Source organism: Plectropomus leopardus, chromosome 20, assembly GCF_026936395.1.
Source record: "Plectropomus leopardus strain MGB_pleo_1.0 chromosome 20, ASM2693639v1, whole genome shotgun sequence".
NCBI lineage: Eukaryota > Metazoa > Chordata > Actinopteri > Perciformes > Serranidae > Plectropomus > Plectropomus leopardus.
In genome coordinates this window covers 10,097,590-10,120,069 of record NC_142195.1, presented here as the reverse complement: position 1 = coordinate 10,120,069, position 22,480 = coordinate 10,097,590, and the positions used below count along the sequence as shown (strand labels likewise).

The following is a 22,480-nucleotide window of genomic DNA, read 5'->3' as shown; positions in this document are numbered from 1 at the left end:
AAAACATGTTAAATCTGCTGCAAAGCAACTTTATGATGTTAGATTATTTTTAAGTCTATGCAAGAATAAAAATGTCATTTTTGAAATTGCTCATTATTTTCTCACCATTTATAACTTTTTCATTCGTTCCCCAGCTCAGGTCAGTAGCCCACACGCTGATCTTTGAAAACTCAGTGAAACTGTATAACTAGTGAACAACTGAAAATACACAGAAGTGCAGCCATAAAGAAAATACTGCTGATCCAGAGCAGAAGACTGTTGTAAGAAAGCTAAATAAAAGCTTATCTACAGTTACTCAAGTTCGTAGGGATGTTGAGCAACTACAGTCATGTATGTTTGCTCTTCTGTGATTGGAAAAGCAACATGAGCACAGTCAAATTTTGTTACAGAATCTCAACAAGACAGTCAAATGCTTCAATATGCGAGTACCAGGGGATACCATAGACACATTTTGTAGGAATAAGCCTATCATTCCACCGATTGCAGGCCCATAAATCCCCAGCAACAATCTTTGTGCTGTGCTATCACTTTTTGCTGCAGCTATTCATGCAAATTGTAGACTTCCTGCTGCTGCTTCTAGTCAAAAGCCTTTCAACAACAACTAACCTCTGGAATGCTTAAATGGTGAAGCATCTACTGGAAATATAGCCTTGCTGAGAAAGGCAACAGTGCCAAGTAAGTACTGACAAAATTAAATTATGGACATTTTTCAACACTTTCTAGAAGAAGCATGGGTTATAAAGATTATAATAGAGGAACAGGAAAAGCAGCCAGGGCGAAGTGGTTTGATTACGTTTTGCAGGAACATTGTGTTGGCTAAGTATATGTGAGTAAGAAATATGTGTCAACAGGTGGTTTAGGTGTTTTGAACTCAAACATAAAATGTAAATTGTCCCTTGTCATATCTATATTATTATGATTGTAAAAGACAATAGTCAAATGTAAAGGAGAATTTAAACAGGTGGACTCACCCTCAGGATGTCCTCAACACACTGAACTTCACTTGTCCTCATCTGTAGAAAGGGATGGAATATTCATGAGTTACCAAAAAGATAGTGGAAAACCTGGATTCTCCTATGATCTTAAGATCAAACATAGAGATTTATTTAGGGGCTAATTTTTTACAGGACAAACCACTGAAGGCATTTTTTGTATAACTGTATGTTTACGCCACCTTTTGAGGACAGTGTGGGAAATTATATATATATTATATATTATATGTGGTGAATGCATCTTTATCTCACCTGCACAGAGGCATACCTATACCTGCTAAGGGCATTGCCAGTTGAAACCAAGAGCTGTTATTTATTTTAAAACCTGCAATATGGCAATTTATCAATAGAGAAACTGTTGTGGGATACTGAAAATGCACACAGTGCAGCAGAACACACACACAAAAAAAAAACAGTCAAACAAAGAAAAAATTAAATGTCAGAATTATATAAAACTCATATTACAAAGGAAAATTATTTAGCTTTTTTTCATTAATAATGGAATAAATAGTTTTTCATTGTTACTTAAGTTTTTACATTAAAATCTAGTCACAATAGGAAAGTGAGGATGTTTATGGCATTTTAGCATTGTCCAGCAGGGTGCAGCACAGACCTGACAAGACTAAATACACAACACTGACGAGAGTGTTAATGAAAACATGCAGGGAAGCTTTTTCTGATTTTATGATGCATTTAACTCTGTCCATGACAAAATGCAAACAATCCATTTTCCAATCACAGCTTGGGGGCATGGGATGGCATTTATTAAATTCATAACAAAGCAGAACAACTCATTCCATTATTAGAGACATAGGCTATATAATTTTCATTTTAATCAGTGTTTTTGCCATTTAATTATTGCATAGTATATGCATTATAAAAAGGAAATACAAATAACAATGTGTATCATATTATTCTTTATTTTATTCTTTGATTTCTTTTGATTTAGCGTTCACAGAGCACCAGATGAAATGGTGAGTTTTGACAAAAATGGCCTATAAAGTCTTCATCCAGAGAGGAAAAAATAAACCGACCAACATTACCATATATTCTTTTTTCTCAAATTATTTACATAAATATCTATGAGAAGAATGCAGTTCTATACTGTATCACGCCATCTACACCCTCAATGGGTAGATAAGTGACGCAATACCCTGTATCAGGTGGCAACACAGGCCAACCCTAACATCAGATAAACACTGTATGTCAATGAATGAGTCAACAGGCTACAATTCAGTTTGTTTTCAGGCCTGTCTTTCAGCTTTTCCTTCTGAATGGACAGTGTTTGAGATAAGGTCAGAGTGAATGGGCCCCCAGAGCAGTTATGTAAGTTGGTGACAAAGCTCATTTATTGTTAAGCTGCTGAGCCCGGGGCTGTAGTTATCAGAGGCAGCTAAGGTCATGCACACACACACACACACACACACACACACACACACACACACACACACACACACACACACACACACACACACACACACACACACACACACACACACAGAAACACAACCCACAGGTTTACCACAACCCCTGCTTACCACATATGCCATGCTGTGCACCTGGGCAAGACATGATTCTACATGCATACTAACCGTGCAGTACAGTATCTCTACAGTGCAAAACAACTACATACTACTTCTCTGATTACTTTCCTATTATCTATATTTTCGCATTTGTTTCACCAGTTGAACTCTAATCTAGATGCCTGAACATTTGCCTTAGCTTTGTTTGTACAAGGATGTCTGCTCTCTGATCCACGACACCTTTATATTGACCTGCAAGTGGGAATAACACATTACTGTAATCTCATTACTTCTTCACGACTTCTACTTTTCAATGGTTTGGAAGCTAAATCGACATTTCTAAATATACTGTATATTCAGAAATGTCTTATTGCATATGTGGAAGGTGACTCAGGAGTGAAAGTTGGTAACAAATAGGGAATGAGTAACTGCCTTGGTACCTTGCGCTAGATTAGTCCCAGCTGTGAAAAAAAGAGTCATACTCAGTGCTGCTGTGCTGCTGCAGGAGTGTTGGGGGGAGGTGTGGAGTGCTGCAGGTGCAAGGGTTGTGCGTGTGTGTGTTTATGAATAGAGTTGAGCTAGAGTTCAGCCAAACTCTCCCAAACAAAGCAAGTGCAAGACCTTTTATATGCATGAACAGTCAAGCAAGAATATCAAAACTATGAGGAGGTTTCAGGGAACATCCTGAGATCAGCCGGCGCGCTCTAAGCCCACAGTATGTTTATAGTCCAGACAACAGAGCTGGGAAATGATAAGTAGGACTTCCCTGTCCTACCACCTCCCCCACCTTCCCTGGAAGCACCAAACAAGAGGCTCAGTGGTTTATTATATGTCAACACAATTATTAATACAAGTTTCTGTAAAAGAAAACACACTCGAAAAATATCTTAATATTTTTCGTTCAAAAAGCAGGACATAAATCACATACGATACATACTTAAGTATCTACATCATACTGTACTACAGATGCTTCCTTTATATTTAACTGCTTTCTACTGTTAAGTTTATAGAGAGCCAGAGTAAAAAGCAGACTTGCAGGCTATTCACCAAAATGTATTTCAGAATCAAACTTATATTTGTAGTAATTAATATACATAATGCAGAAATGCAACATAGCCATGCACTGGACCAAAGATGATGCCTATTTATTTAAATAGACCTGCTCGCCTTGTGCAAAGAGGTTTCCCAGCTTTTGGGTTTACTTCTGCAGTATGCAGTCCACTGAATATGCCCACTGGAGTTTCTCCTGCTGGCCCTGTATGTGAGTTGCCACTCAGCTCATAGATTTCACATTGTGTTGACATCGCAGGTTTTTAAATCGCTGTAATCGATGTATAACCACCATGGCTCAAAAAACTCATTATGTAAAGAGTCATAATTGACTCTGATCGAAGTTCCAGGTGTCCTGTCAACGGTTTTACAGAACCAACTTTTACAATTGTGGCCTATGTGGAAAATGCTTCTTGGGCTGCAGGCGATTTTTTTGCTGCAATACCATAAGAAGCCGCTGGGAAAAATTGGCTGCAAGGCTGAACAGCTTTCCTGGGGGCCTGGGTACAACACAGCGCAGTCAAGTCTGGTCCACAGTTGCTAGAAGACTAAAGTCCATAATAAAAGACCATAAACGACCATAAACAAATGCTTTCTATATACAAACTTTCTTTTGTGTATCAACCACCATCCATTTGAGTGTACCCAAAGAGTATTTGAACAGATACCATCCCTTTATTTCTTGTGCTGTCTGCTGTAACCATCAAGATTTCAGTTCTGTTACTACTACTATTGCTATTACGAATAATTCGACATTTTGGGAAACAGACTTAATCGCTTTCTTGCTGAGAGTTAGGTAAGATCAATACCATTCTGAGTGCTAAATGCCAAACTTCAGTCCACAACAAGTTAATTTAGCACTGAGCGTAAAAACTGGAAACGGGGAAACAGCTAGTCTGGCTCCATCTAAAGGTAAATAAAGCTGCCCACCAACACCTCTAAAGCTCACCACTTATTATTTTATGTTGTTGATTTGATCTGTATAAAAATCAAAGTGTAACTAGATATAGCACCATGCAATTCTATGCCTCTGCACACCAGCCAAGTTGCACTTACAGTTCATATCCATGTCTGAAAACATGGATGCAAACATGGCAGCACAGATCTATACAATCAGTGCAGTTTCAAAGTGGGCACCCAAGGTTCTCGAATTATGGTCAAAAAAAAGTTTGATAAGGTCACCGTGACCTTGACCTTTGACCACCAGATTCTCATCAATTTATTCTTGAGTCCAAGTGGATTTTTGTACCAAAAGTGAGGAAACTACTTCAAAGCCATCTTCAGATTTTGCATTCACAACAACTGGACGGATGCCACGTCACAGTGACTTTGACCTTTAAACACCAAATTCTGATCAGCTCATCGTTGAGTCTATTAAAACACTGGTGCCAAATTAGAAGGTATTCCTTTGAGGCGTTCTTGAGATACTGCGTTCACAAGAATGTAACGGACTGAGAGACAGAAAAAAAACCCTAAAACATAATGTCTCCAGTCTCGGCTATCACTGGTGCAGAGGCATAAAAACAATAAGTATCAAATTTATCCTGAGCTAAACTAACTAGTCAAGTTATAAACAATATGATACCATATTACAGTTATGAGATCTAAGACAATATACTCACCTCCAAAAATTGTGGCAGTATCTTTGTTTTGCCCAGCTCAGATTTGTTGATTATCTCTGGTAGAGGTGCATACGGCTCTGGTGAAGGCTTCAGCTCAGGTGACTCATTGACCACCTGGTCCTGACCATCCATGGGCCGCACATACGCTGTTGGCTTCTGGGTCATGACTACACTGGGCTGCTTTGACGTCGGGAGTGAGGGGAAGGTCTGGGAAGGTAGTGCATTGCCCTTGTTGGCTTGAGACGGAGGTACATCTTTGGGGGACTGTTTTAGGTTAACTATGGAAACATCCGTAATGCCGGCAGACTCAGTGGGGTGATCTGTGGACGCTTGAAGCTGATGTCTATCCAAGGTGTCCTTAGTGTCCATGTCAGTGTTATCATGGTCACTGGAATGTGGGAAGGGTGGCGGCTTGGCATCAGGAGACTGAGAAGAGATTTCCTGGGGAAGGCTGTCATGCTCCCTGAGATCTGAGTGGGCTTCACTCGTCTTTGCTGACTGGCTTAGCTGACTGTTCTTCAAAGACGCATTTGAGAAAGTGGACAAATGTCCATGGTGGTTAGGAGAAGAAGACATAGTGGACATCCTCAGGGGCTGAGAGGAGAGACCGTTCAGGGGGGGAGCTTTCTGACTTTGGTTGGACATGTTATGGACCGGGTTGTGGAATGGAGGTTTGGTTGGTTTATCTGTGTTTGGCTGACCCTGATCTGACTGAGAGAAGGTTACACAAGAAGGAATGGGTAAAGGCTCAATGGCAAAGGGATACGGATTATTCACATCTTCGTAACTGCCCAGCATCCTCTGGATTCGATTGGAAAGCTCATCCCCTTTGTTTATCTGCAAAATGAAGGGGCAAACGGTGATGTTAACAGAGGAAAGAAATCCTTCTTTAAAACATAAATACACAGAACCAAATGTCTTAAACCTCAAACAAATACACTGCATAACACTGCTGACAGCACCAATCTTCTTTGGGCAAAAAACACTAAAGCACCAAGACCACAGTGAGTGCGGCTACATTTTTTTATCATGAGGTTTATCCCAGTTATGGTGATATTCGGGAAATGGTGATTACATGGGCACAGAGAAATCAGGTTATTGATATTCTGTATACACAACACAGTTTTTTTCCATAGTACTCTAACTAGCATATTCAGGTTTCTCATGTATGCAATATGGTGTTTACATGCTTAAACACATAAACTGGATACTCCAAAAAAAAAAAACAATCATTAAGAGGTTAACCATGTCCATGTAAATGTACTCAATGATATTTTCTTCCTCTAAAATTACTGCATTGGATGAGAGATATTTGAAATCTTTACAAACTGTGCAGGCTGCCCCACTCCATTTGTCGAGGCTATTTGGACCATTAACAGCCACAAAGAATAAGTGCACACACTACTGAAGGCTGAAAAAACCCACACCATCTCATCTGCATGCATATTATTTATAGAAATATTTTTTTTTTAAATCATATACTGTTTTTTTTAATTAAGAATAGGGAAATTTTGTAGTTTTTTGCTTTTTTTTAATAACTTGCACCCTCATGTGTTCTTGTACGCAGAGCTATTTTATTGTTTGTGCTTTAACGTTCTTAATGTTCTAAATTTTGATAATGTCATAAGGGGGCAGGGGAGGGGCTACATGAGTTTCTGACACCTTATTTTATTCTGTAAACCGCTTTATCTGGGTTAAGTACTTTGTACTTAAGCTTGACATTTGCTATATAAATAAAGATTTTTATTATTATTATTATTATTATTATTATTATCATCATCATCATCATCATCATCATCATCATCATCATCATCATTATTATTATTATTATTATTATTGTTGTTGTTGTTGTTGTTGTTGTTATTATTATTATTATTAATTTGTCATTATGGCAGACAGAACAGTGCTCCTTATAGTAAACATGCAAATATAACATCATCACATCCTGCAGCAAAGAAACTTAGATAAATTTTTAGTAGTAAACTATGAATGTAAATGTTGACAAACATTTGACTTACATGTGAAACTAAACAAAGACTTTGTGGGCAATTTTAAAACAATATTCCTCAGCTTCATAATAATGTTTAGTAGTAGTAGTAGTGGTACTAGAAAATTCATAAAAAAGTATTTGTTGAGATTCCTCTCATACTATGTTTGAAATTCAATGCTATTATGGTACCTGAATCTTTACTACTTTTTAAAGAAAGACTAAAATAAGCATCTCCTTTTCCATAACTTCTACATTAGAGGTTCTTTACCTTGTATGGTTCCCCAAAGAGTGGAACGTTGTCAGGATTGAGTTCTTGGGATTCGCTTGTTTCTTGGTTCCTCTGTTCCCATGCACGGAGGCGAAGGCGGTTCCTTTCTTCATTGTATACACTGCAGAACATTACAAAAGAAAGGCACCTCTTAAATCAGCACTGCATTTACAAGTACATCATTTCAACCTAATACTGAATGCAGTTACCCAGATAAATGCCTGAGGTAAAGATACAGTAGATGCCTGAAATGTTCAGATTGGCCACATGCTTTACAACTCAATACAGCCTGTTCTTTGTTACATCTGTATTTGTTTTCTAGGGTTTTTCTACAACTACAACCCCCAAAACTAATAAATGTGATGCTTATGATTAAACCCGTTCTAGGTAAAGACACCAGGAAATTTAGAGATTGCAAATTTATGGCATCTTATCACAGACTTTGCAACCCAAGGGGCAGAGCACCAGTGTCCAGAGGGAGAAGACAGTGCCCATCACATCAACAGACACGTGTAATTAGACTCACAGACGCCATGAGGATTCGCCACAACATTCACATCTGTTCTCTTTATTCCCCAAAGATGACATGCAGGCCATACAGACATCAGATGGATACTAGTTAGTCCAGATATGATGCCAACGGCAAAAAGGGGTTTTTTTTGTTACACTAAATTACATTGTGGAGAAACAGCAGCCCCCGTGGGATCGGTTGTTGTTTCAAAGTTGACTAAAGTAAAGTTATCCACAGTTTAAAATATTTTCAGTTTTCTTCCCAAAATACAGTGTTGATCACAACAACAACCCCAATGGGACGCTCCCATGGCAACAAGCTGAGCAGCACAGATTTGGGACTAAGCCAAACAGATGAGCACTTAGTAGTACAGCACAAACTGGCAGTGCCCAGTCACAGAGCTACCCAGGGGCAAAGCAACACACAGTGCTTGTATTAAATTACACACTTGTCTTCCAAAATAAACATGAAACATACACGTTGTTGGTGATTGTACATGCTGATGCTGTGACACAGCACATGACTTAGAACAACTCAAAAGAGCAATATCAGGGGTTGAAATATTGATGAGGCTGCAGAATAAACTGTCCAGAATTAGAACTCAAGCAGTGATTTAATCTTCATATTGGCTCAACCTCTGACAATTTAATAATGAGATGCATCCGCATGAGTATTGTGTTAAACAGACAAGGTCAAAATTAACTGCTTGAGATCAATGTCAATGATTTTAAGCACTGTGGCTGCTCTCTTTGCGCTCCTGCTTTTATAAAAAAAAAAAAAACAATTTCATGACATTTTATATAAGATCAACTTAAAAATAATTGATAAATTACATAACAATGAGGATGATGACATCTTTAACATTGTGATAGTGTTGACTAAGTTCTCTCCAGTCTTTACTTCACACTTGTTCCATTTCCAAAAAGGTGGACATTTCTTCAATATTGCTGAAAAGATATACATCATATATTTCAAATGTTTCTATTTGCATTCTGTATTCAAACAGGTACAAATAGGGCAAAGACATATTAAAAACCCCTCCCTGCTATGATGATGCTCTACTTCCCAAAACTAATGATGAGGGATGACACAATTCTTAACAGGGAACATAAATTTTGCGTACACGTTGCTGCCAGTGCACTCATGAGGGTGTTCGACTCTAATAGAAAACATTTCATCATATGTTGGTTGTTATAATCTGACAATGCATGTGATCATGGATTTAAGGGGACATGCATCCTAAATATTTAGAACATGCGCATTTATCCTCCCAAATAAAAACATGAAAATAGCATAGCACTTTTACTTTGACAAATTAAAGACATTTACACCATGGATTTGTGAAGAGAGGGCACAAAGAAGAGCAGAAAAATCCATTCAGTCATCAGAATACAGGAAATTAAGTGTTTGATGCTCAAAATATTCTGGTGAAGGACACCGAAAACCCCTCGTATCATGTGCCATTAAAATGACAAGCACGCCTTTGCATGTGATACTAGACAGCGTTGGTTTGCAAGCAGAGCTAATCATATAAAACCTACATTTCACTCCATATTGTCAAATATAACCTAATGTGAAATGCATGTGCAACTGAAGGCAACAATCTAAAGCCATAATCTATTTTTATTTGCCTTTAAAACTTTAAAGACTCGCTTATAATTAGTCTGCAATAAATCTTGTATCCTGCCCATCTGGCTACCCAGCAGTCTAAATAAATCTGGAGCTGGCATTTAGGTTAACAGTCTGTTGAAGCCACATGAGTGTATTAGTAAACAAGAATTGTGTTGAGCACATTTGTGCCTTAAAGTAGAAAATCAGTAGAAAGAGATTATTGTCAAGAGACTGGAAAACCTAACTGTTTAAATGTCCCTTATGCTTCATTATATTATTTATTTTACTTTTTAGTTTTGCATTATTTCATAATACATTATACGAGTGGCAAAATGCAACATGCCCTGCATGTACCTCTGAATTAGTGGTAGAAATATCATCAGCGTGGCCAATTATCAGGGTCCATATTTGGCATTTTACCTTTTATCTGTACCAGCATTTCATAGCCGATTTCATAGCCGATAAAATTAAGTAAAAAGTGCAAATAAAGTTAAGTTTCAGCATGAGTGAAACTTTTACTTTACAAAACCTCAGGGAGCTATTGTAATTTGTTCTTTTTTATTTGAATTTACACTTTACTTCATAAAATAAGTTGCTGGGAACTTGCTGTATATGATGAAAGTCTCAGTTTTGACTTAAGTGTTATTTGGTTGTTTGTGTGAGTGGGTTTTTTTCTATTATTATTATTATTGTTGTTGTTGTTGTTGTTGTTGTTGTTGTTGTTGTTGTTGTTGTGATGCACTGGTATTAGTGGGGGTGGAGAGTTGGGTTTAGAATAATTTGTCTATGACAAGAAAACGTTTTCTATTTTCTTACTTCTATGATATTTTGAATTTTAAAAAAGTTTTTTTTTTAAAAAAACATATCTCTTCTGGCCAGATTATCAAATCTTAAATTATATGTTGACTTGTATGCTTCCTTCTCAGTCACCTTGTCCAGTCTTTTTTGGGGTGATAAAGACAGGATTCAAACCAGTTAAGTGCCGTTATCTAACTTGTTACCAAAAATCAAGTTTATCAAAACCCGACACGGTCGTACAGTAAGTCACGTGTAAGTATAGTACTGTGTGCTTTTAAGTAATTCAGGATGTAATGGCTCGTATAAACACAGCACCCCCTTTAACCAGCTGGTGAAAATCACACCAGCCTGCTCTTTCCAGCTGATTCCACCTCTTCCTCGAACTGCTTATCAAAGCTAAAAAATTAAAAAAAAAAACATGCCATGTCACTTTTACATTACCGTCACTAAAACTACAAGCACACCGTACCCCCCGATACTTTGACAGAGTTTCAAAGTAAAACTTTACTTGTGTCTAGCTAATTAACGGTAGTCGCCCGGTCCGGCTGTGAAGCAAGCGCCCAGCTGCTAGCAGCTAGCCGCGGCTATGTCTGCCTACCTCGGCTGAGATGCCATGGTGCGCCTCTCACAACAACCAAAGTTGGTTGTCATGTGTTTCTGACAGTCCCCCAACAAGGTGTCCTTCCCGCTTGGTCACATTTTTTCGTTGTCGCTGAAGATAATTAGTTAATTTAGATGGCTGTCAGGCCGACGTTGTTTGATAGTTGTCTGCTAACCGTCTGTGTTTGGGTCCACTCTCGCTGCCTACTGGATTGTTCTACTCTATTCAGCCGTCCGGGGACCGAGTTCAGTTTTATACACTCAATGCACCACAAGCTTCTTAGGACATACCTCTAAAGCAGTCGTGTAGCTTTTCTAAGTGTAAATACAAAGTAAATATTACAAACGAGTCGATTAAAAACTGTGTTATTCCGTATTTTTTCCTCATGTCCGCAGTTTGTCCAAACTTTACACTGTTACCCCTGCGTGGCAGACATGGTACAGTCATCTGTGTTTGGATCCCACAGTCTGTTTATGAGTCCTGATGAAGTTTTAAACGGCGATTTTAAAACTCGTGCATGTTTAAAAATAATCCTAATTTCAAGTGAGTGTTGACAGCTGCACTGTAAAATCCCGTCATATTGATTTTACTTTAAAATAAATCTAGGGAACCGATTGCCTTAAAAAAAAAACAGCCTAAATATAACTATTAGTCTTAATTTATGTTAACTTGATATCTAATTGTTAAATTTACTTTCAATCTAGTTATATTTAATTGGTTTTGTGAAGTTGTTGCAACGTAAAAAATTATATGTGCAATTAAATCAATCTTACTAAGTTCTAGCAACTTCAGCAAACCAAGTATGATGTGCTATATATTGCTATTCAGCTGGTTGCAAACAAATTAGTAATATTTGTGTATTCTAAAACATGTAAAACAAAAACCTCACAGATCGCCTCACTTCATCACTGGCAAAATCCTTTTTGTCATAATCAAGTTAAGTCAGACTAAATTTTGAGAAAATTTAGCAATTAACTATAAAATAACATACATTAAGATTAATAGTTATGCTTCCTTTTTTAAGGCAATCGGTTTCCAGGATTATTTTAAGTAAGATCAACTTGTCTGAGATTCCTCTCCTGAAACAAAAAGGATGGATAGATAAAGCTATTGACAGAATACAATAAAAGGTGGGAAATATGCTCCAGAGTGGCAGTAAAGGCATAAATGAGAAACACTGTAGCAATTATAATTTGGGCAAAAACATAATTAAAAAGCTTTTTGAAAATGTAATAAAATGAGCTGCAGAGGTGCTTTATTAGAGATAATTAGTATGTTTTGCATGCCTACCTGATGAAGTTACTTTTATTTTAAGTACATTTATGCTGATTTAAAAAAGGGAAAAAAAATAGAATTACAGACATTTACACCATAAACCAATGCAGAAAAGGCACAAGTTAGGGGCTCAAAAATTTCTGTGTGGGCCTCTGCATGTTGTGCTTTAACAAACACAGTGCTCACTTAATGGTAAACAATGCAGCACTAAATGGCACGCAGTAAAGTTACTAATGTACTGATATAGAAATTATTTTTAATGATTTATATATGTGAATCAAATTTGCAGAGCTATGGGACAAAAGTGAGTGTGGATCCAGCATAAAACACTTTTACATTTTAAAAAAAATGGTAGCATACAAAATATCAAAGTTTTAATTTAAAATATAAAGAAAATCTTTCACACCCTTTTGTGATTGGTTGTTGATGTGATAACTTACCTTGTTCCCAATTAAAAAGGCAGGACCTCAGGAGCTGGCAGGGATTCACTCTCCTGCCCAGAAACACTGGCACGGATCATAGAGTCGTCTGACTCACTCTGCCGCCTTGGTGCCAGTTTCGGTGAGTGAGCTCAGATTTGATGACACAGAGCTCAAACCTGGCAGCGGTTGTGATGTCTCCTGTGTGTTTCAGAGCTTAGCCTGCAGCAGAAAAACACATAAATCATTAAACACACTTCGACAAGACATGTAGGATAATGACGTGCATCACAAAAGATCCAAGCAGCCAGTTGTCTGCGGACACTGGCACATGCAGGATTTAATGCAGGCCTACAGCACAGGCTGTGCAGAGAGGTCTGTTATTGGACACTCACCCTGGGTGGTTGCTCTGCTGGCTGTCTGCCAGCTCAGAAACACCAACATCATCTTGCTTCATTTAGACTTAACTGGACGCTCGAGACAGCTGAACGGACCATGAGACCTCTTAGATTGGAGCCAATATAAAGATGTAACATGATCATGATATGCAAAATACAATACAAAATAATTATTCAATACTAAAATAAAGATTTAAAAAAACATGACTTTGGTCACTTTTGGCTCACTTAAACTCATTCATGATATTCAGGTGTAATGCGAGACACCCCAGGTAACAACATGTTTTCATGCACTTTGCACAGATTTTGTGATATTTTGTTTCCATAATGTCTTCTTTTGTTGGTCCTCTTTGAGACAAATGTGTGTGTGTGTGTGTGTGTGTGTGTGTGTGTGTGTGTGGAGGGGGGGTCTGTTCTGATAATGCATGCAAAGGGGGATTATTTTATAAGATAGTGCCTAATTTGCATATTGAACTATACAATTTCAGAAAATTGACATAAAAACAAAATCTTACCACAGTGTTTCTGTCTAAACATGTATGGATTTTTCCTAAAATATATCTTTAAATGCTGTTTTCTCAAAATTTGTTTTTCTCCCACCCTGAGCCAAAAATCTCAACTTCAATAGTACTCACAAAACACTTTCCAATCTTATTTCATATTCACACACACACACACACACACACAAAATACTGCACTGTAATAACAAGCGTGCCCTCCAGAGGCTGGACGGTGTGCAGGACTGCAGTTTTATACTTTTGTTACTTGAAATGATAACCAGTAGGTGGCACTCTGTTGTTTCTTGTGAGCAGAGTAGACAACCAATACACCAACAGCAGGTTAAATTTATTTTTGGAAAATGTATGTGCATTAAATGATGACCAGAACAGCACATACTGACCTAGTAGGGAAGAGCAGGGTTAGTTAAGACATTTTTTTATCAATATGAAATAACCTCCAGTTACTCACAGACTGCATGGGAAGTAATTAAATAATTTGATCCCTGAACAGATATAGGCATCTGTTAACAATTGATCAAGTATTTTTATAACCTAACCCAAACTGGAAAGGCACAGTTTTGTAAAATGTACAATGAGTGCATTTTCCCAAATGTCTGCTATCCGTGGGACAGATGTATAGCAGGTTGGGACACATTGATTTGTGCAAAAAAAAGTATAATAAAATCAAATCATTTACAGACAAAAAATTGCAGTCTAAATTTGAACACTGTATATTTACCATGTCACACATTACATTAAAAAAAGAAAAAGAGTATTTCAGTATCAGCTCAATGTAGTTAACATAGCCTATAGATTTATGCAAGTTATTGAGTTAAAGAAAAAGAAAAACTGCCCAGGGTTGAAATGTGGGCCAATATGAAGTTCATACAGTTAAGTAGAATGAATATTTTACTTAAACGGTTCAGATTTCAAAACTGTGAATAAAAACGTGAGGAACTATTCAAAAGTTTCCACTCTGAGATTGAAAGTGAAAAAGGTGAATGAAATAAGTATAGCTGTTTTTTAACTAGCTAAAATGGTTTTGTCCCATCTGTCACCTTGTCCAAACTGGCCCCGTTCTCCCCTACAGATGTGCACGGTAACCAGATAAACAAAGAGATGGTGCACACTGCACATATAGTGGTATATATGGACTGGTAATATATCTCCAAAAATCCCAGCATAATTAGTCCAAACTAATCTGTTTACATTTTGTGTAGGTGCGTATTCTTATTTAGTTTGCAGTAAATTGTAATAGGATTTGGGTTTTCAGTTGTGGTTTCTCATTCTACATCAGGTTACAATTATATCTTCAAATGTGTCTCAACAGTCAAACAGAAAAACACAATAAACATGTGAATGACAAAGGAGAACAAAATGATTCAGTAGTGCCAGAGACACTTACAACCATTAACATTTCATATTAACATTCTTCATTTAACAGAGAACTTTAACATCACTCTAACTGACTTTAAATCCTGCAGATTAGCCATAACGTCTCGCAGATTTACAATAAACGTCTCTTAGTACCCCACAAAGCTCGCTCCAAACACACAAATTGATCCACTTCTGCATCTATGATCACGCACCATCAAATAGCCTTAACAACTAAAAACAGGACACAAAATGTTTCGAGTCACATAAATCAGATCTAAAGACAGATCATTTATTCTGATTCTAAAATGTCTTTATAAAACAGAAAAACAAATCATAAGTTGAAAATGAAAGAATATTTATATACTGTATCATTTTTTTTTTTACAATATCCTGTTAGCTTAACCTGGTATGTTAATGAATGGCAATTTGCAGTAATGGTGCAGAAACTCCCTGCTAATATTTAGTTTGGCAATTAAAGTATCTGTAGAGAATCAGTATCAACACAGATATATAATTTAAGAAATTGTGGTAAGTAAATACAGTAAATGAAAATGTGTCTTGTCAAAAGGAATCTACAACAGAAGCACTTAAACTGAACTCTATAAAACTCTACAAGACAGTAGAGACATTTGCAAGCAAGCATATTGTTCATGATAACAACCTTAAAAAATAAAAACTCCATAGTGATGGTCAGTGATCCTTATAAATTATACGATGGTGGAATGTAACTAAATACATTTACTCTAAATACTGTACTTAAGTACAAATTTCAGAAACTTGTACTTTACTTGAGTATTTCAATTTTATGACACATAACTTCTCAAGAGGGAAATATTGTGCGTTTTATTCCACTACATTTGTCTGACAGCCATAGTCACCAGTAGCTTTAGAAATAGCTTATAAAATATGACGCCTTAGTACAGATTTAAGTATACAACAGTGTATACAATAAGAGCAGAATTGATGAAATTGGAAACTATTTTCATAATCACTGAAGTATTTCTTAAGTAAAACTAACGTTTCCATATTTTCTTTCATATATTTGAAATATATATATATATATATGTGTGTGTGTTTTCTGATTTTTTTGTTTTATGTAAAAATGTTTTAGTCTAGCTTCAAAATTGTGAGGATTTTGTGTTTTAATTATTTTCATAATTTTGATTTATTCGTGATTTTTTTTTATTTTGTTCTATCAGCTGGACAAAACAAGCATCGTTAAGGTGGTTTATTTTGAGCTCTGAGAACTTCTGATGTAATTTTTATACTGCTTTACAAACCAAACAATCTATCAATTAATTGTTAAAATAATCACCATATGCAGCATCATGTAAAATAGTTCAAAATCAGCTAACCACAACAGTTAAATGCTGCTTACACATTAAATCAGGAGTAAAATACATAGATTTATACTAGTATAACATTTACAGGGCTCACCTCTCTGCATTGAGTACTTTTACTTTTACATTTTTAAATACATTTTTCTGATTATACTCACAAGTAAAAATGTAAATCCAGGAGTATTTTTACAGTGCAGTATCAGTACTTTTACTGAAGTAAAAGATCTGAATACTTCCTCCATCACTGAGCTTTTATCTGCCACCTTCCTGGTTGGACTGATTTGGCTTCCTCTGCCAGAAGGTGACCAGGAAAGGAGGACATTTTAGAACATTGTCCCCCAGGACGTGCTCCTGAGTGACAACCTGTACACAGAATGTCGTCCCCACCCTCTCTGTGCTGAAGTGCGATGTGACGTCATAGCGGAGGCCACAGTTGTCTGCGATTGTTATAGGGTTGTTGTGTGCGAGCAGTGTGGTGGCAGTGGGTGCAGTGGCTTTGACTTCCAGCAGCTCATGTCCAACTTTAGAGATATCCACAGGCAGGACAACATAAGCACGCAGAAAGCTCTCTCCAATGGTGCACTTGAGCTCTGTTGACCAACAGTATTCCCCGAGGTCTCCTATGAAGAAAGAAAAAAAAATTAATTAGGTTCAATACACAATAGATTTTATGAGCACATGAGTGCTGGACTGACATATAGAGAACCACTTGCACTGCTGATATCTGTCTCAACATTTATATCATTTTTATAATAGAGCTCCAAATGTGACTGAGAGGCTCCTTACCTTCTGTGGAATCTGTAAGCCGTATATTATGATTGTCCTGCAGTTGTAATTTCTTGATGTATGTCATCCCAGTGCACTCCATCAAACAGTCTGTTAGATGTGTCGCTGACACATGACCGGGGACCGGCTGCAGCAACGATTCCTTCTCTGAACACTCAAATGCCCCTACAGCCAGCAGAAGCGGGGACAGTGTGCGAAAAAACACCCACACAGTGAAATATCTTGACATTCTGTCCAGTATCAATAAAGCATCAAATTGCTGGCAATATTGAGCTGCTGGCCCAGATCTCGCTGTCCTCTTTGCAGAGTAATTGTTTTGCTGCACTCCAGGATCAATATCTTGCTTGCACAACTTGACAGTAAGTTGAGACTCCACTGCAGCCGAGAAAAGACTTACAAAAGTCCAGAGTACAAATGCATGCACAGCAGCTGAAAACGATGAAAAAGAAGTGCGCAACTTGTTGCTCTTCCCCTAACCAGCGTCTGATTTCCTGGAGAGCAGTGCCAACATTTCTCCCTCTACTGTTTTCCTCCCTCTAAACATGTAAGTGTCTGACAGGCACGACAGGTTGGCATGAGGGACAGATTTAACAAATCAAAGTTCAAGAATCATCTAGTCTATAATAAAGGTTGCCAGGGAAAACTGTTGTCAGGGCAAAAAAAACCAAACTGTTGATTTCAAACATCTTTATTCAATAATTGTGAGGAAAAAAATCAAGAAATTGGTACAAATGATTTAGACATCACAGCTGTATTATCAGCAAGACAAAACATGTTTCGACAGAGCTGAATGTGTTTATTGACTTGAGGTAATAAGTCAATAATAAGTATACTTTTACGAAATAATTGCTTGAAAAAGTGAATGGTGAGGTAACTTTGTAAAGTCAGTGGAAGCATACAACAAAATGACACACTGAGAACTTTTACTAATCATGAGAAGTGCTCATGATATGAGGATATAATTAAGGACTCGGCTATTAAAAAATGTAAATAAATGTAGATAAAAGCACACATTATGTAAATCAAACAAAAACCTTAAGGTTATTAAAAAAAAGAACAGACAACGAAATGCTCTTAACCTAATATAAAAAGTAATGATATTAATATTAAAATGAAACAATCAACTGGCCATTTTTTGTTTAAAATCACAATTTAGACATGATTTAATTAGGATTATATTATATGCCAGGCTTTGAGCTTTAATTCAATTAAATTAGTGGCCAAAGTAACACATCGCATCAGAGCACAAACATTTTCTTGAGAAAGTACTATGAATTTTTTAGATTTACACCTCATTGTAATTTAGATACAATCCAGATTTGTTCATTAAAGTTACAACTTTGGTGCGTTTCAGGGCAACATTGTTATCTTTTCTACCTGTTGAAACATGAAAATGGAGCACGGCCAATGGACATTCTTGGAAGAGTACAGCACAGATTGATGTTAACACTTGATACTAAGTTTCAGGTGCAGGGAGCTGAGCTGGTGAACACAATCTTCTTCTACTGCTCGTCCGGCCAAAAACTTTTGACCCTCAACACGGCAATCATATACTTCATTTGTAATTATTAGATTTAATTTTTAAGTATATTAAACAAAACAATTGTTTTTCATTTTTTTCATTTGACCATGTTTTCTTCTTGCCCAAAACAGAAAACAGTCATTTCACAGATCAGTGAGGAGACAACTGGCCTGTGTGAGGATTTGGCTCTGCCCTGTCTCACATTTTTTGGAGGGAACACTAAGTAACAGTTAGTAGCTTTAAATAGAGCTACGTACTCATGAGACTTATTTAAAGATCAACTGACCCCCTTTATTAGAGTGTCAGCTGCACTTTACTTCCAGCCCTTGGTGCAACACCAATACTTGGATTAAAATTGATTTGTTATGTTCCAGTATTATCTATCCAAGTTTAATTTTGGTTGCTGCTATTTACACACAATAGTATGCAAATGTAGATTCTAATTTCAGGTCAGTTATTACTTCAGTGGTAAAACGGATGAGGGGATTTATCTAGAACTCATGATCAGTTTTGTGTTTGGCGTCCTCAGTAGATCTGTGCTGGCACATTTTGGTTAGAAAGGACAAACAAATTTTAGTTTTTGGAGAGACTTTGCTTTGGTTCCCATGCTCAGTGTTGAATACACACTGTGAGGATCGAAGATAAGTATTGTGAGAGAAGATAGGCCTGCATATAAAGTTTTATCCAGCTTTTCTGTGTTTTATGCGTTTGTGTGCATGTGCCAGGTGGCTCACATACTCAGGACCGTAAAACAAACTTTACTCTGTGCCGGGCTGCTGGAAGGTGTCAGGCCCACAGCCGCAGCTGCGGATAAGCTGCACGGAGGACATGACAAGGGTAGCGAATTCATCCACATAGAGAACAGACACCATTTCCTGGGAGGTGGGCTGGCAACAGGACACCTGGAGAGGAACACAGAAATGTAGAAATGCATACAGACAGCAAAAAAGGAAATGCAAACATTTGTTGCATGCTATTGTGGAAAGTAAAAACACAATTACCAATGCTGCCTTTCAAAATATTGTTTTTAAAAGTTGCAGGAATATTTTTAAAAAAAAGCGTATATAAGATTACAATAAGATGTTATGCCACTGCCTGTGTCCACATCTGCTGCCAAACTGCACTCATTTCTGATCGACCAACATTGGGGAGTGCCTCAGCTTGTATTTGGTACATTTGTGTTGGCAGAGGGTATAAATCAGCTTATCTATTGGCAGTTGTTTCACCTCCAGATTACATCAAAGGACACTCTGTGCTGCTCGTAGCTCCAAGACACTAAAACTTTGGCACCGCAATGGAATGTAAATAAGTTGTAAGAGAGTAATATGTGTGATTGAGTATTACTATTATATGCAACTTTGTACTTCTATTATATTCGAGGTAGAAGTCTGTTTCACTGCATCATTTCTTCATGGGGATTTTCCCATATAGGAATTAGTTGCATTTTGGGAGGAAAAGTACTACATCATCAAAATTGTAAATGCTGGTTTGCAAGCACTCATTTCACAACTCAAATGTCTTTGAAGATTATACCTGTGAGTCAGCATCTTGGATGTTGGTGTGGGATGATGGACACTGCACAGTGTTCAGTTCGGGGTTGCAGAGTGCACACTGAACAATGGTAAGGCTGGCAGGGTGGATCACCCAGCTGTCCCATCCTAGATCTGGAAAACATAGGATGGATACAACATGCACGCATGTATTACTACATTTCTTCATGTTGATTTGTATACACACACTAACCAACATGCACACACATTGTTGCGTACCTTTCATAAAGATCTCAGAGGCCATGGAGCAGCACTTCAGGTTTGTTCCGTTTCCAGCATCAGGTGACACAGACACTGCTGGAACTGGAAGGACATAAAAAAAAAAGACACTTTAGGCTGGGTGCAACTTTAAGAAGGCCACTGACGATAAACTCAGGCTGGAAAAATGTTGGGATCTGCAGTAGTTTATTGGAATTTTGGGCTCCAGTTACCTGCAGTGTCCTTGGCTCTATGAGCAAGGGTGCTGAAAGTGTGCCTCCATTGCTCTCTGACTCCGTCCAGCCCACCAGCAGGCAGCTGGGGCTCAGTCTGCAGGTTGAGAGCCCCGAGAAGACCTTTCCTGATGGACTGCAATGACCTGCCCTGACACCTGAAGATCACATATCACTCATGTTATTTAAATGGTGCACAATAATTAACAAAGATAAAAAAACAAACAGAGGAAATACTGGACATTTCACAAAAATGCATGTTATTTTTGTGCATTATAAAGTGCATTAGTTGGTGGCTGCACATGCCAGATACACACACACGCTCTTTCGATGAACTCTAAAAGCACTTTCCAGATGTTTGGCTAAACTGGGAGAACTCTTGCGTTGAAGGATTGATTACACTGCTGAAGTTTAAACAGAACAGTGTGTCACATGTCTGCACAACAATAAAAGTAAACGGTCGAAGCGACCCAGAATCTATCACCCATTTGAAAAGGCCTCAGCACGCAAACATTTCGTGATATGCCATCTGATGGGCAAGTCCGGAGGACTGTCTAGTCTAATTTTACCCTCTGTGGCCTCACAACATGTTTCATAATTCTTTGGACAAGTTTGAGGAGAATAGTTTGAAATGTTCCCTGCAGAGAACTGGCGCAACTAGCAAAAGGACACCAATATAAGTTAACACAAAAAGTTGGATGGACAAGTTTGATACTGACCTGTGATGGTAAACCGGAGAGGCTGCAGGTTCCTCCTTGGATGGCTGCAAGACAAATGCAATCACCATTGAAGAGCCCAGAAGCATCATCATGACAAGGAGTGCAAAGGACATGGTGCTTGAGCCAAACGGTCGATCTAGAGATCAACTGCTTTCGGAGTCAGGATATCAGTGGTCTAAAGGCTGTGGTTGGTTGGTTGGTTCTGTGCGTCTGGTTCGAGGAGGAGATAGGAGTGACCAGACAGTGATGCTGCGCTAGGTATTGTTTTCCAGGGCCTGGGAAACTGGGTTTTTATCTTCTTGTACCCCAGGTTGGCCTTGAGATACTTTACATTGTTGTCATGTCCTCTGTTGTGTGTGAAAGAGTGCAAGGAGGATGATCCAGGAGAGAGAGGAAGAGAGACAAACAGATAGGAATGAGATGGGGGAGGGAGGCCGAAAAAAGGGAAAAGGTATATACTGTTCCACATTACGACATGCATTGTTTCAGTTTCTAGCTGTGATTAGTTTCACATCTGGTGAAAAGCAGGACAGACAAGACAAGACTTAATAGATGAATCATAAGACACTTGCCTCTGTAAAAGTCAACAATGTAAATTATTTCTGTTGTCTGTGTGCAGCATGCTAATGTCATTTTTTTCAGTGCATTTTGGGAAAATATTACTATAACTCTTAACACAGTAATACCCAGGTAGCCAAAATAACCTGGCCCCGCATCAGCCTGAACTCAGCATGCTGGAAGAAATAAGTCAGGCTGCATCTGATTGCCCTGAGTCGGCTGAGAGTCCGGATGAATGATGCCCCAGAATCGGATCGAATTAACTGGCCCAGTACCAGCTGTCGACACTACCATTACTGGGCTGTTATGAAAAATGACCTGGCCCAGCACTGGCCCAAAGTTGGGCTGCATCTGATTGCCTGACTCAGTTTAGATTTGGGATTATTGACGTCCCAGAATTGGGCCAAATAAACTGTTCCAGTACTGACTGCCGACACTGCCATTACTGGGCTGTGATCAAAAATGACCTGGGCCAGCATCAGCCCGAAATAAGTTGGGACGATCTGGTTACCTGAATCAACAAACTGGCCCAATTCCGGCATCCGACATTGCAGTCACTGGGCTGTTATTAAAAATGACATGGCCCGGCATCTGCGTCAACTTGGCAGTCTGGAAGAAATAACTTGGGCTGCATCCGGT

The 22,480-nt window shown here is 38.1% G+C and overlaps 3 protein-coding genes across 4 annotated transcripts in view; all 3 read right to left on the bottom strand.

Moving 5' to 3' along the window:
- Window positions 1–11,215, bottom strand: part of aff1 (ALF transcription elongation factor 1) — a 49,427-nt gene extending 38,212 nt beyond the window's left edge. The window contains exons 1-4 of one of the 2 annotated variants that reach the window (XM_042508927.2): window positions 10,964–11,214; window positions 7,446–7,566; window positions 5,188–6,024; window positions 972–1,013 (exon numbers count right to left, since the gene is read on the bottom strand). In XM_042508927.2, the coding sequence (XP_042364861.2) occupies window positions 972–1,013; window positions 5,188–6,024; window positions 7,446–7,566; window positions 10,964–11,016 (1,053 nt within the window). In that variant the 5' untranslated portion in view covers window positions 11,017–11,214. Of the gene's footprint in view, window positions 1–971; window positions 1,014–5,187; window positions 6,025–7,445; window positions 7,567–10,963 lie in introns of both variants that reach the window. The other variant, XM_042508928.2, reaches the window with a different exon arrangement.
- Window positions 11,216–15,187: 3,972 nt separating this feature from the next.
- Window positions 15,188–17,583, bottom strand: LOC148186173 (uncharacterized). The gene is made up of 2 exons (XM_088070671.1): window positions 17,062–17,583; window positions 15,188–16,895 (listed from the first exon to the last, which is right to left on the bottom strand). The coding sequence occupies exons 1-2, from the start codon at window positions 17,288–17,290 to the stop codon at window positions 16,528–16,530; spliced, it is 597 nt and encodes a 198-aa protein (XP_087926797.1). The 5' UTR covers window positions 17,291–17,583; the 3' UTR covers window positions 15,188–16,527.
- A 150-nt stretch (window positions 17,584–17,733) lies between these two features.
- Window positions 17,734–21,605, bottom strand: gsdf (gonadal somatic cell derived factor). The gene is made up of 5 exons (XM_042509310.2): window positions 21,284–21,605; window positions 20,565–20,722; window positions 20,353–20,436; window positions 20,117–20,247; window positions 17,734–19,485 (listed from the first exon to the last, which is right to left on the bottom strand). Exons 1-5 carry the CDS (start codon window positions 21,394–21,396, stop codon window positions 19,342–19,344), a joined length of 630 nt encoding a protein of 209 aa, XP_042365244.2. The 5' UTR covers window positions 21,397–21,605; the 3' UTR covers window positions 17,734–19,341.
- Window positions 21,606–22,480: the final 875 nt, after the last annotated feature.